Source organism: Apostichopus japonicus, chromosome 8 (assembly GCF_037975245.1).
Source record: "Apostichopus japonicus isolate 1M-3 chromosome 8, ASM3797524v1, whole genome shotgun sequence".
NCBI lineage: Eukaryota > Metazoa > Echinodermata > Holothuroidea > Aspidochirotida > Stichopodidae > Apostichopus > Apostichopus japonicus.
Genome location: NC_092568.1, coordinates 20886069 through 20899181, shown reverse-complemented (window position 1 = coordinate 20899181; position 13113 = coordinate 20886069). Strand labels below are relative to the sequence as shown.

At 38.9% G+C, this 13113-nt stretch overlaps 3 protein-coding genes across 4 annotated transcripts in view; all 3 read left to right on the top strand.

Moving 5' to 3' along the window:
• LOC139971000 (copper chaperone for superoxide dismutase-like) overlaps nucleotides 1-13113 on the top strand; it is an 82465-nt gene that overhangs the window by 17831 nt on the left and 51521 nt on the right. The window lies entirely within an intron of this gene.
• On the top strand, nucleotides 1931-3515 carry LOC139970406 (IgGFc-binding protein-like). The gene is made up of 2 exons (XM_071976054.1): nucleotides 1931-3432; nucleotides 3492-3515. The coding sequence occupies exons 1-2, from the start codon at nucleotides 1936-1938 to the stop codon at nucleotides 3513-3515; spliced, it is 1521 nt and encodes a 506-aa protein (XP_071832155.1). The 5' UTR covers nucleotides 1931-1935.
• Nucleotides 3490-7753, top strand: LOC139970993 (sushi domain-containing protein 2-like). Its single transcript, XM_071977112.1, has one exon. It carries the CDS (start codon nucleotides 3580-3582, stop codon nucleotides 5449-5451), a length of 1872 nt encoding a protein of 623 aa, XP_071833213.1. The 5' UTR covers nucleotides 3490-3579; the 3' UTR covers nucleotides 5452-7753.

Sequence of the window (13113 nt, the reverse complement as noted above, 5' to 3'; positions counted from 1 at the left end):
TTGGCGCGGAGCGTACATACATTTTTTGAGTAAAGATACACTCTTTATAGATCGCCGGAAATGACCCTTTCCGGGCCTTGCTAACTTGCAGATAAACGAAGAATAAATAGGTGTCATCGCCACTTGTGACAACTCGGCAGTTTATATGGGTGTTGAAAGTACATGCGCTTCATCACAATCCCTGTGGTATCTTTGTGAGTGCTCATGTTTTCGTAGCCCTGACACAATGCCTCTTGTGCCTATTAGGTATTCTGGACCTGTAAATGCCAACAATATATACCACATTATGGGGGACGACATTTTGCCAACACCTATATTGGCAGAAATATGTCATATTATGATGTTAGGATACCTATAATATACTACTATAAATTGAAAAAGAAGCATACCTCAACAAACACTCGTTCATCCGACATGCACAAAAAGTATCATCTGAGCGTCATTTCCTCCCCTTTGATATCACCAAATGACACCAACCAAATGTGACAAGTCAATAAGTAGATGAGAGCGCAATAAAGAAGTCAATAATCGCGAATAAGTAAAAAGTGGTAAAAATCTGAAAATGGCGCCAGTAGTCCATTTGAGTCCGTCGGGGATAATCCGCCCCTGACTGTATGGACGTTCCGCCACTGCATGAAGGTGAATGTGGCATATATAATCCTTAGAAAGATGTAATAAAGAAATTGTCTTTGCATGATGCACACTGTGGTTTAGCTTTCTGGCAAATTTATATCGTTGCTGTGTAAGCTGTGACCGAAAGGAAGGATCAAGTTTTTTTCACTTTCAAGAATAAATCAGCACAACAATATCGATCTAATATAGGAAGGCGCCTATCATGTGTATCATTCTCGCCTTTATCAGTGTTGCTAGTGTTTTAGATGCTCTCCTGTTCATGTTAATCCTCTACATCTATTTAAGTGGAGGAGCTATTATATATTATTCCTGGCTGGCATCTTGGTTTTAATGCGCCATCCATCATATCTACGAGTCGTTGCGTCTAGACCTGATTTGATTAGTTCGTCAAAAATAACATTGATAACTTTCGATTGCTTTGACCGCATCTGTTAGCTGTTAATCAGTTAACACGGATGTGTGTTTTAATTGCTTAACATATGTTCCCACTGAGGACTTACGAACAGAAAATACTAGACACACAATGCTATGCATAATGACTGACTGGTCTAACCAGACTACTCTTAAGGGTTCGAAAATAATTTCGTCCACATTTGAACAGAAAGTGGACGACAATTTAATACAATTTGAACCATCTTTAAAAGGTTTACTAACTAGTCAAACATAGGAACAGTTTTTTAGACTCCTAACCAGTCATTACTTGAAACTGCCTTTGAGTCATAACTTTTAATTTTACACAATAGCATCTGCTGAAGTGGCTAGCATGCGGTTAAGGTGTTATAGCACACTACACAGTTTATACTGATTAACGTTTTTCTGTTATTCACAGTACACGTCACTGATCAAACCATGCATATTGGGTGACAAATACATGAACAAGGAACTAGGTAATTGGTACTTATAGTAAACATCGCCACTCCCATTTTCTCATGCCGAATCGTATAATGTGATACCAGAAAGGTAACGGTGTTTTCAAAGCCACAGTTAGAAAACGCATGGATTATTTTCGCACTGTTAGTATTCCATGAACAGTCACTGTTATATTATGAACAGTCACTGTTATATGATGTTATATGAACAGTCACTGTTATATGATGCTTGACCTTTAGTGTTGGTAATGTTGATTGTTGGTAGTTTCATTGGTAATGTCGAGCATTTAGTTAAAAAAAAAACGATTTAAAAGTTTTTAATGAACATAATAAATGCTTTCGCTTTCCTCAAGAAGCAAGCATGGACACGAAAAGTATACTTCAAATCATTTGCACCTCGTTCTTCTTTTTAAATTTCTCCAGCTACATTATCATGATGCGGTTTACTTTAATCAACCTGGCGGTTTGTCTAAGCATTGTCTTTGCACAGGATGAGAACACTTCTTCACCAGTTTGCAGAGGAATATCAAGAGGAAGGGAGTTTGTTGTAGGATTCACCAATAATTTTCTAGGTTCCTCATCGATCGGTGAGGTGCATATTCTCGTTGTTGCGTTTAGCGACGATCCAACCAAGGTGACTATCAGCAGTCGAAGGGAAGTAGAAGGTGGTAAATATGAGGTTAATTTCGAACTTGCAGCACGCGAGTATCGCAGGATACCAATACCCAATGACTTTTTATTGGAGTTCGTAAGTGGTCGCAGTGACAAGGTGTTGATTGTCACCGCATCGAGTGATGTGTCTGTCTACGGTATGAACTATGCGAGTCACACCACAGACGGATTTCTTGCGATACCTAATGAAGAACTAGGAATGAGTTACGTAGTAGCCAGTGTCATGACATTACAGGTAGGAAATGCAGCATCGCTTCTTTCGGTTGTTGGGGTGGAAAATGGTACTAACGTAGATATCACTATTGCGGAAAGTGCATCCTTCGAAAATCAGGATTATAGTCCTGGAGACATTATATCGTTCCAGTTAGATAGTCACGAGATAATTCAAGTACTGGGAGCAAGAGGGACCGATTTAACTGGCAGTATTATAAGGAGCAATCGTCCCGTAGCAGCTTATGGCGGTCACAGCTGCGCGAATACTCGAGAATCAGGTTGTGATATATTATCTGAGCAGTTGATACCAGTTGACAGCTGGGGTAGCAGGCATATCTACACACAAACCGGCAGTTCTATTGATGTTTCAATTTATCGAATAGTTTCTTTCTTTGGAGACACAGTTGTCTCGGTACCGGGACATGAGAATAGAACATTGAATGCAGGTGAGTTTTTGGAAGTTACTCTACCAGGAAATGGGGTTATTTCCTCATCCTTACCCATTTCAGTCACGCAGATACTGCGGAGTATTGACGGTGACATTGTTGATCCTTCCATCATTCAAGTCCCCGCAGAAGAGCAATTTGCCTTCAAGTTTGGATTTGTGACTCCTCCAAAATCAACGGAAGATACTCGTGGTTTCCTTAATTTCGTCAATATAGTTGTCAGGCACGATGAATGCAATACTGTCTTGTTGAACGGCAGTCCAATTGAGTGCAGCACATCAGTCGTTGATATACCAGGAACTGAGTATGTGATGTTTAGACAAGAGCTGCAAAGAGGTGAAGGGGTGTATTTCATAGAGCAAGGGGATTCAAGTTCCACTTCCCGAATGTCTGTTATTGTTTACGGTTACGAAAGAGCCGAAACATATGGTTATGCGGCAGGGTTGTCCTTATCCAGTGAGGGACGGATCCTTAGTGCAAAACCGTTTTTGGTCCGTGAAAATGGTGGTGATGTCATTACTACTACACTTCCTTGCCAACAGCCAAAAGTTGAAGAGGAAAAAATTATCTGTCGATTTCGACAGAATGCTTCGGAGGTAGTAAGAAAAGGCTTTCTAGAAGACTTTGATAGAGTAGTTTGTCCTACATCTGTTTTTAGCAACACTGGATTCACAACAATTGATATATCTCTCGATGGGGGAGAAACGTATCCGTATATTGACACCGTTTACGTAGTTTCGCAGTACATGGTACTGCCAAAAGTGTCCGTCATGAATGTCACGGTCGATTTTGGACTCATTGATTTGTCAGAGAAAAGAGAATTCTTCCTTGTATGGGATCCTGATGATTTTTACAATGCACCGTACGTTGATATTAGTGTGATTGTAGCCAACGATAACGAAGATATTGGCTGGTCGAGAGAAATACCACTAAAACAGATACCTAATGAAGGTGTTCACAGAGTAAAGGAGACAGACATCAATTTTTCAATTAACACATTAAGTAATTTAATTTTTCAAGTAAAGAGTGTATATAAACAAAAGATTGTCGAACCTTTGAAAGAGCATATCGTCCGAACTTCGTTTCAGGTTCAACTTGCCTTCGTGAATACAAGTAAACTTGATTGTTCAACAATTCTAGAATCAGCTTCTCCACTACCAGCATTACCACCTTGCCCATGTACCTTAGCACAAGCTCGTGTTGACTCGAGATATAAGGAATCGAATGCTGCTATTGACATTTTTCACCCAGGCGCTGTTGCGTGTTATCGAAGGAATGCCGAAGACTCACAAGCTGGGCAACAATGTTGCTACGGTAATAATAATGGGCAGTTACTGCGTGGTCCACCGGGTGGAGGGACTGCCGATGCGTACGCTCCCGACAGAAGCGCCAGCAAACATATAAAGTACGATGTTTTGCCGTGGATCGCATGTTGTTATCGCAGGGAAAAGACAGAGGATTGTCTAAAATATTACCAATTCAGACCATCTGACGACTGTACTAGATATGAGCCACCTAGACCAGCCATTGGTATCGGTGACCCTCACTTCATAACGCTGGATCAGGCCAAATATACATTCAACGCTGTTGGTGAGTTCACACTTCTTGAAACAAGACTGCACAACATTACCCTTCAAGGTCGTATGGAGCAAGTTCCTGGTTTTAATGCATCGGTATTTTCTGCTTTTGCCGTAAGAGGTGAAAACCTACCAGTGATTCAAGTCCAGCGTTCCCTTCTCAACCAGACATTAATACTTATAGATGGTAAGGAACTCATGGACGACTATCAGGGTAAGTCCGTACCTTCTTTTACCTTCGGAGAGGCGCAAGTTAACTTGAATCCAGACAAATCCAACTTAACCATCGCGCTTTCTTTTGGCTTTACCATCACAATTACCATTTCGCGAAACATGATGTCATACACTGTATATCTCGAAGACAAATTTAAGGGAAATATTAAGGGATTATTGGGAAACTTTAATGATGACCCAACGGACGACTTGATGCTCCCAAATGGCACCGTGCTGGCTTTGGCCTCCAGTATGGAAAGTATCCATCACAACTTCGGCTTGAAATGGATGGTAGATACATCGAACACTATTTTTACGTACTTCGCATCAACCAATAATAAATTCTACACCAAGCCAGAGTTTACTCCTAACTTTGATTTCCCCGAATCCAGCAGAGTCAGTCAAGATATACAGAACCTGTGCGGGGACAATCTTCCATGCTTGTTTGACGCTGTAAATACTGGCAGCTTGGAGTTTGCAAACGAAACCCATATGAGTTTGTCGGACTACCAAGAAAGAAAGAAGGTGTTTGATAAAGTAGTCACTTGCGAATTCCCGAACGATTTCATCAATGGAAAACTCAACGAAACAGTTTACTATGTAAATTCGACTTACCAGAGCAATTGTGAGCCAGGATTTTTCCTTTTTGGATCAGATCTTGTGAAATGTGAAGATAATGGTAGATGGGGAACTGAATTACCTTTATGTGTGAACAATTGGCTTGTCATTGGGTTACCTGCGGGTGCTGTGTGTTCACTTGTACTTCTCCTGCTTACCTGTGTAATTTATGCTAAGCGAATGTGCAGCTCATCGAAACAAATAGTTTAAACAGATAAACAGAGAACAAAAGATTATTTGTCTGCTAAGGTCAGGATTGTTGTAAGACCGCAATAACTATGATTTACTAACTTTTAAACAGTAGAGTGTGTTCTAAGCCCATAAGACTTCAAATTGATGAAAGCACTCTGCTTAACAGTGTGTTCAGTCCGAGTGTAAAGCTGACCGACTTCAAGTAAAGTGCGACTCCGGACAACTCCAGTCCTACCATAATCATGTTTTACAATCGGATCTTAATTTGCGATTGAGCTTTATTGTATTAAAAAAAAAGTTCTGCTGTATATATGTTTTTAGTCAGTGTCAAGTAAGGGTACGAGATAGTGTTTGTGACAATTTCAAAGTATTGTATATTTTCAAACTTTCCCAGGCCCGGTCGCATTTAGCTTGTTTCGGTAGATTTTGTAAATTATTGTTAAATGACCAGGAAATTAGATATTCGATGGTAGTGGGGTATAAAACTAAACTTTTAAAATTTGTTAAATCTGTCTATAGACTTAGTTACCCAGTCGGTGTATTCGATGAACCTCAGTTGTATAATTAAAGGGTCACTTCTCAAAATTTAAAAAGTGGAATAGGAATATAGCCTGGACTTATAGATTTTCATCATATCAACATAATTTGTGTACATTAAAGCAGCCTTTGAGTTTGGTTTTCAATGTTCCGACATCTGACTATTACTCATATTAAGATGTGATTGATCAGACTAAGACCTAGCCTAGTTTTTACCCAAATGAATGTTCATGGGTAATCAATTAACAAACTAGATTTAGTCCTCATTATTTCGTCTTCTGTTTCATAATGGCATGGAGACACAGTCTAAAAATTGATTGGAGATTTCCAAAGTTTGGATCTTTGCGCCTCTCTTGGAAATACGTCTTGGCCAGTCATGATAATGAGTTTTACTGATATGAGATTCTAGTTAAAAACAACTTTGAAAACAAATAAAAATCAACCTAAGAACGCTGCTGTAAGCCATCCTTTAAAATGTATATTCGAATGCATGTATTCATTACCAAACATATTAATCAGTTGGACTTAATTATTCAAACAATATAATCATGACGGGGAAAAAATTCTACCCAAAAATTGTCATTTTAAATTTGGCAAATCATTTATCCACAGTGAGGAAATGATACGCTACTCTTAAAAGTAATTAAAGCATTCATTAAAAGCATTAAAATTTATTAAAAGTCTTAATGGAGACACCAAAGCAATCATCGTAATTGATCAACGTTATAGAGCTAACTGCCACGAACGACTTTCAAAAAACCCAGAAAAGTATAACTCCATGTTGGGAGATATCTCAGATTCTAAGGTCCTTCACCCATATGGCTGAAGACTTGATCAAGTATAAATATGACGTCATCGTAGAGACACGTGCGCCATTTTGTTCTGATTTATATATCACGATGTCTATGTAATGTAATTGAGATGTGCTATATGATAATAAGATGCAGAATGAATCTAACATGAGATCAGTTAGATCAGTGGTTAACGCCGGTGCCTTTCAATCATAAGCAGGGGCAGACTGGGTCTTAAAACCGGCCCGGGCATTTTCCAGCTAGACCGGCATCAGCACGGACGGGTTGCTAATAGCACGTTTTTTTGTTGTTACAAACTAACTAACATGGTCATTTCATGAGCTGATTCCCACAGTTAAAAATATGTTTCTACACAGCCCGTCTATATTCTATTAACTACTGTTGAAATGGGCTGTAATTTTTACCAGGCTCCCAGCCCACCGGCCCACCGGGCCACCGGCCCACAAGGCATTGCCCAAATGCCGGTGTGGCCAGTCCGCCACCGCCCGTATAGGTAATGTTCGACCCCATGTGTAACCCATGCTGAAATTTACTCCGCAATTCCATAGTATATTACTATCGTATGGAAATATGATGCGCGGGAGTTATCTGCTTTATATAAAATACCAAACACCCGCATCATTTGCTTTTTACTGCCTACGATTTCGTCAGTTGTGTATTAACACGAGGTTATGATACGTCCTATATATTAACATGTTGACATAGGTACGTAGGGACTGAGTATATCAGCTGCTGATATACAATTTACGTTTTTTTTTATCAACTCGGCGAAAGTACTGAAATCATGACCAGTTCCCTAGAGTGGTACTAAGTATCCATGTCTGATTTCGAAAACGAGCAATTTTCTGAGCAGAAGAATGGGGCCAGAAAGATACAAGCTGCCATTGTATCTCAGAGAAAGCAACAAACCAACAACAACCATATTTCCGTTAGTTCACATTTAAGACATACATTTTGCCTTCTGACATGAATAGTTGTATATATATAGAGAGAGGGGGGGGGGGAGGTGGACGGGAGACGGGGAGGGGGAGGGTGTGTATGGGGTGGGGGAGAAGATATTAGAGAACGTTTGACAATCTCACCTCTCCCAACTGTTATTCAAAACGTTTGGTATGCTATTGAAATGTTTTTCAGCAAAAAACTTGGAGACGACTCGACCTCCTTTATATATGATCTATCTATAACCGCTTCGAAATGTACAGCCTATTTATTTACGTAACGAAATTATGTCAAATTAAGCCCAGATATGTAAACTGATTTTCTGATTATAAAAGTTTGTCTATCTACAATTATGTCGGCTCTGACAGAAAGTGAAATTTACTGGTAAAATTTCTATCAGATTGTTCAATCACACGTGGTAATGTGAAAACTGCATTTTGTTTTTGCGTTGAATTCTAAACATCCTCACAGAAACACATTGAAAGGTTACTCAAAAATTAAGGTACCTGATAACAATTTAATGCGTGACGTCACTTAGTGAAACGTTGGGCAGATCGAAACGAGACGGTAATATTATCAAGATTTACCCAAACAGTAAAAAAAACCCATTAAATTCGTTATACACAATAATTAATGTGCGTGTGTTATCTGAGTGTGTGTTAGGATAAGTATTTCAGTTTTCTTTCTGGCGGGATCATGTTTTACATATGCAAATTATACTACTATCTGTTGAATTTCAATTGTAATCTTAGCTACAAGAATTCTCTATTACTTTGTCAACTAATTTGGAACAATAGTACGATTCAAGTTCATAACAAACCAATAATTGCTTATCATGCATTGGAGTGAGCGTGACACATTTGCTTGTTACCCAATGGTAATACCAGTTACTAATACCATGGTTACGTACATTAGTTTACCCCTCACTCATTCGCACAATGGGAGAATCCCTGCTAGGGAGAATCCCATACTAGTGAGCCTCTGCCAATCGTATTTAGTGCGATTGAAAGATTGAAAAGAGGTGGGCTACGATTGTATTATTCACTTTCTTTCGATCTAATGTCGTTAATTTTAAAACCTCAGAAAGAATCAAGCAGCATGTAAAGAGGGTTTATTTTTCAGTTGGAATATCTTACAAGAATGATTTCCCTTTTAGCATTTCTTCCCATTTCATGGAGGATAATTCTTGGATCAACGTAATCTCTAATCCTCCAATGACTTGAAAGGAATGCAAAGAATGTTTCTATAGTTCACATGTTTTCATTGGTTTATTCCTTCCTTTTGATTTAGACTTACAACAGCTCAAAGAATACTTTGTAACATGATGTTTTTTTCAAGATTAAATTAGTTGCATGAATAATTTTGGTCAAGTGATGAAGTGAAAGTAAAGCAGAGTTCTGGATGCGTTTTGGAATAATTTTCAACCCATACTCTATATGAGATGCGATTCAAATACTTCTTTTCAAATCAGCAGAAAAAGGAGGAAACTTTATCTTTATTCTGTTCATCGGAGACTTGTGCAATTGAATATTTCATTTTCATGGAGATCTAAAATACAATGTTCATGTTTCAGTAACGTACCGGCAAATGGTATGGGGAGGAGGGGCGACGGTGAAGGGAGGGTAACTATGACCATGAAAGGGATGTTATTGCCTCTTATAACTTATGTTTTATATGAGTCATTATAGCTGTTGATGTAGTCGACCTTTTCATAGTGTTGACTTAGTGTTGTATTTCACATAAAAAGGCTTTCAAAACATTCAAACCCCCGTTCTCGTCACCGTCCCAACCTCATTACCATTCAGTCTTTCAAAATGCAACAAGTTGATCAAGTTGGCTGCTAATAGATCAAAATTTGATATTTATAAAGATGATTCTAATATTTTGTATTAAGCTAAATACACACTTCTGCATATGTGTGGAACACAGTGATTTGGGGCCGGGGGGGGGGGGGACCTATCCACGCAAATGCCGCAGTTTCAGAGGATCAATAAGCACATCAAGTCACTGCCGAATAAAGAAAGTCTTATAGTTGAAGAATTCCCGATCCCCGTGTTTCCCAATCTACTTGCATAAACTCAAAGCCCTATGAATTATGTTTCGGGTTTCATAATCTTAAGCATCCTTTTGTGAATAAGAAGATTTCACGGAATCCGTTTGTCTTTTACTGCTTGCTTCGAAGTTATTGATAGTATCGGGGCATAAACCTATTGTACATTTACAGGAAACGACATTCTTACTGCTTGCTGCAATGTAAACAAAGACAAGCGTGATCTTCTTGTTAATAGAGATATTCAGATCCGTTGTTCTATTGAGAGTAAAACAGGATGAATAGAGATTTCGTTGAAGGCAGTGTCGTTCACTGTTACCAATATATTGTAACAACCGACAATACCAATTTAAGCTCGTTAAATTTTAACTCGTCAAATGGCTCAGAGGGTAGAGCAGTGGACTGATAACCCTGATGAACTGAGTTCGACTCCATCAATGATTATACAGTTTAAAAATTCTTTTGCTCTTTCATCAGTCCTCGCTGAAGTCTTGATATATTAATTCAACCATATAATTTACTAGCTGATGTGGTGGCCGATGCTATAGAGGGTGACGAAAGACTCATTCCTCGTCGGTCGTGTAAATCGTGGCTAGGGTTCAAGACAGGCCTCTGGCGATAATACCTCTGGCTGTGGGATGGTGCTTTTTTGTGGCCTAGGATCCCGTACCATGTCTCCCTTGTTGTCGCAAAAGAACCCGGGAGGATGCGCAGAGGGTCGGTCAAATCGACCAGAAGCGTACTAGGTGGCGTGCGTGAATCCTTGCCTTTGGCCAGAGGTGGTGACATCTCTGCGACCGGCATGCTTGCAGCCACCGTCCACTGAATACGTGGCCTGATGAGGCGCTATTCTCCTAAAAGTGAATCTACGGATGCCTTTAAGAGCCATATACTTATTTTATATTAAAAAACACCCTGTTTCAAACCAGCGCCATCACATTCCTTGAAAGCCGTTTTTTTTCTTCTTGTCACTATGAAGGTGGAACGAATTTTATTGTAATCGGTTATTTGTGGCAAGCCAAGCACAGCCATGCGGTTCACAAGGGTTTGCAGGAACTTAATTAAACTCATTGTTAGACATAAATTGGTGTTGGCAAAGATTTACACTACCTACACCAAAACAAGTATTATATTCGTTGCAGTGCCAGAGACATACAAGCCAGCAAGACCATGAGATAAAATTTATTATACATAGAATTCAATCTAGATATCACTTTTGCAAGATAACAAAATTGTCAATATGGTCCCATTCTAAGCCACAGTGTTGTAGCAAATTCTCATACCGGATAGTAGGTAGTTTTGGAAACAGTGATTCTTAAGAACTTTCTTTGAGATTCACCAACAAAAAAAAAATACCCCGTATTGTGTTTTGATAACTTCAGGAACAAAATTAACTCTGATATGCCGTGGACCGTTAGAAACCACTGCTCTCAGTTTAGCTATAGGGTTGTATTCCTACAACACAATTACTCGAGTTATTTTTTGTTTGTTTTTGGAATGACCCTTTAAACAGTTGAGTTTCACTAGTTAAAGTGACTGGACCTTTTAGTTAACTAGTTCCTCAGTTGCACTACAAAGCTCAATGACAAAAATTAAGATTATAAGGTCTCAAATGACATGTTTATAATTATTACAAATTTATTAAGGACAAATGGTGTTAAATGCCATCCAAGGGTGCTCTGTTGCTAATATGAAGTTTAACGAACGTATTCTGGTTGACCTCAAATCCAACGGATTGACATTAACTATAATAACTACCACAAGAAGCCGACGTCACCATTAAGTTTAGCCTAAAACGAATATTCCAGAAATAAGTATCTTTAACGAAACATATCTTGAAAAATACTGGAATAGCTACAGAAACATTATTGGACTCAAAGTTGTCTGCTTTTTTTTTGGGGGGGGGGGGGTATTATAACATATCAAAACTAAAGTTCTGCCTTATTCATTATTTAATTGAGTTATAAAGTGTCAGCAAAATCTATCTGTCGATCATTCTCCCATGATTGAATACCGGGGATACTTTTAAGAAAAGTCACCCAGGAAAGAACCTGGGCACGAAAACCAAACTACCGAACGACTGATCCGCTCTCAACCCCAGTCCCCTTGCATCGAGACTGTGACTGTGTGATCATCGTCAGGTGTGTATCACAATTCTCCTCGAAAGGGAACAGTTACTATTATCTTCGGGGATGTCTTCAACTCTTCGGTCGATCTGTTAGTTGTACACGATTCAGGATAAAACTAGTTTAATCTCGGGAGAATGTTCTCCGATTCCTTGTTCTTTATTCTATTTGTTTCATAAGTCAATGGACAACATTCGTATGAACAATGAACAGATGAAGATAACTGTCATTTCTGGAATACCAAGTAGTCCCCTGTTATGTCGAACACCTAACTCACTAAATGGACTTTATCGATTGTCAATGACGAACCACATCTGCCTTATTTGAAACAAATTTCTAATGCCATTCAAGTGGTCCACTTCTCAAACCTGTACTACAAGATGTTTACACTATATGAGCAGTCGATAATCCACTGTGACCGTTTAGCGCTTTAATCGGTAACACGTATATCAACATTCAATTGATGTATATATAACGACAAAAATACATTAAGCATATGGACATTAATTTACTCTTACTTGAGGTACGTCCGTGAGGCTCATTTGCTTTCATTATTATCATTTGCTGCAAAATCAACTTTGGTAGCATATTTTTTCGCAATCTGGAAAATCAAACTCGACCTCTTCAAGGAAACTTAAGGTCCCTGAAAAAGCACCGTTTAATGGTATCCACTCGGTAGGACCAGGGACGACTATGTAAGAAAACCCCTTTCATGGGTTCCAAATGAGCAAAATAAAAGACTGAAATTAAATTCGTTTACACATCGTTATTTTACAAGTGAATAGATCCACTTATGTTTTTGTATTTCGCTGTTTGGTCAAAGTAACGCAAACCCGGCCACGATGTGGTTCTAAGCGCTACCATTATCTGGCAACAGCACTAAAATCCAATGGCGTGTGCAAGGAGAGAGGGCTGGAATGCCCCCTCTTCCACAAGATCCTTCGATCGCATCTGGCTGTTTCCATAAAATTTCAGCCTCCTATACATAATTCGCCGCTACTATACTGGCAACTGTATATGCTTTCATTCTCCAATGTCAAGTGTGTCAATTCAGCTTGAAATGAAAGAAGGGTTTCCCCCTCCCCATTGAAAGTGTTTTGAAGTTAAGATGCAAAATGGTGCTATATTCTTAATTTTGTAGGTTACAATAATCCCTTTAAAATGACCCCAAAATAATTTTCCAGAAGCAACACTTGATTAAACTGAGGAAAGATAA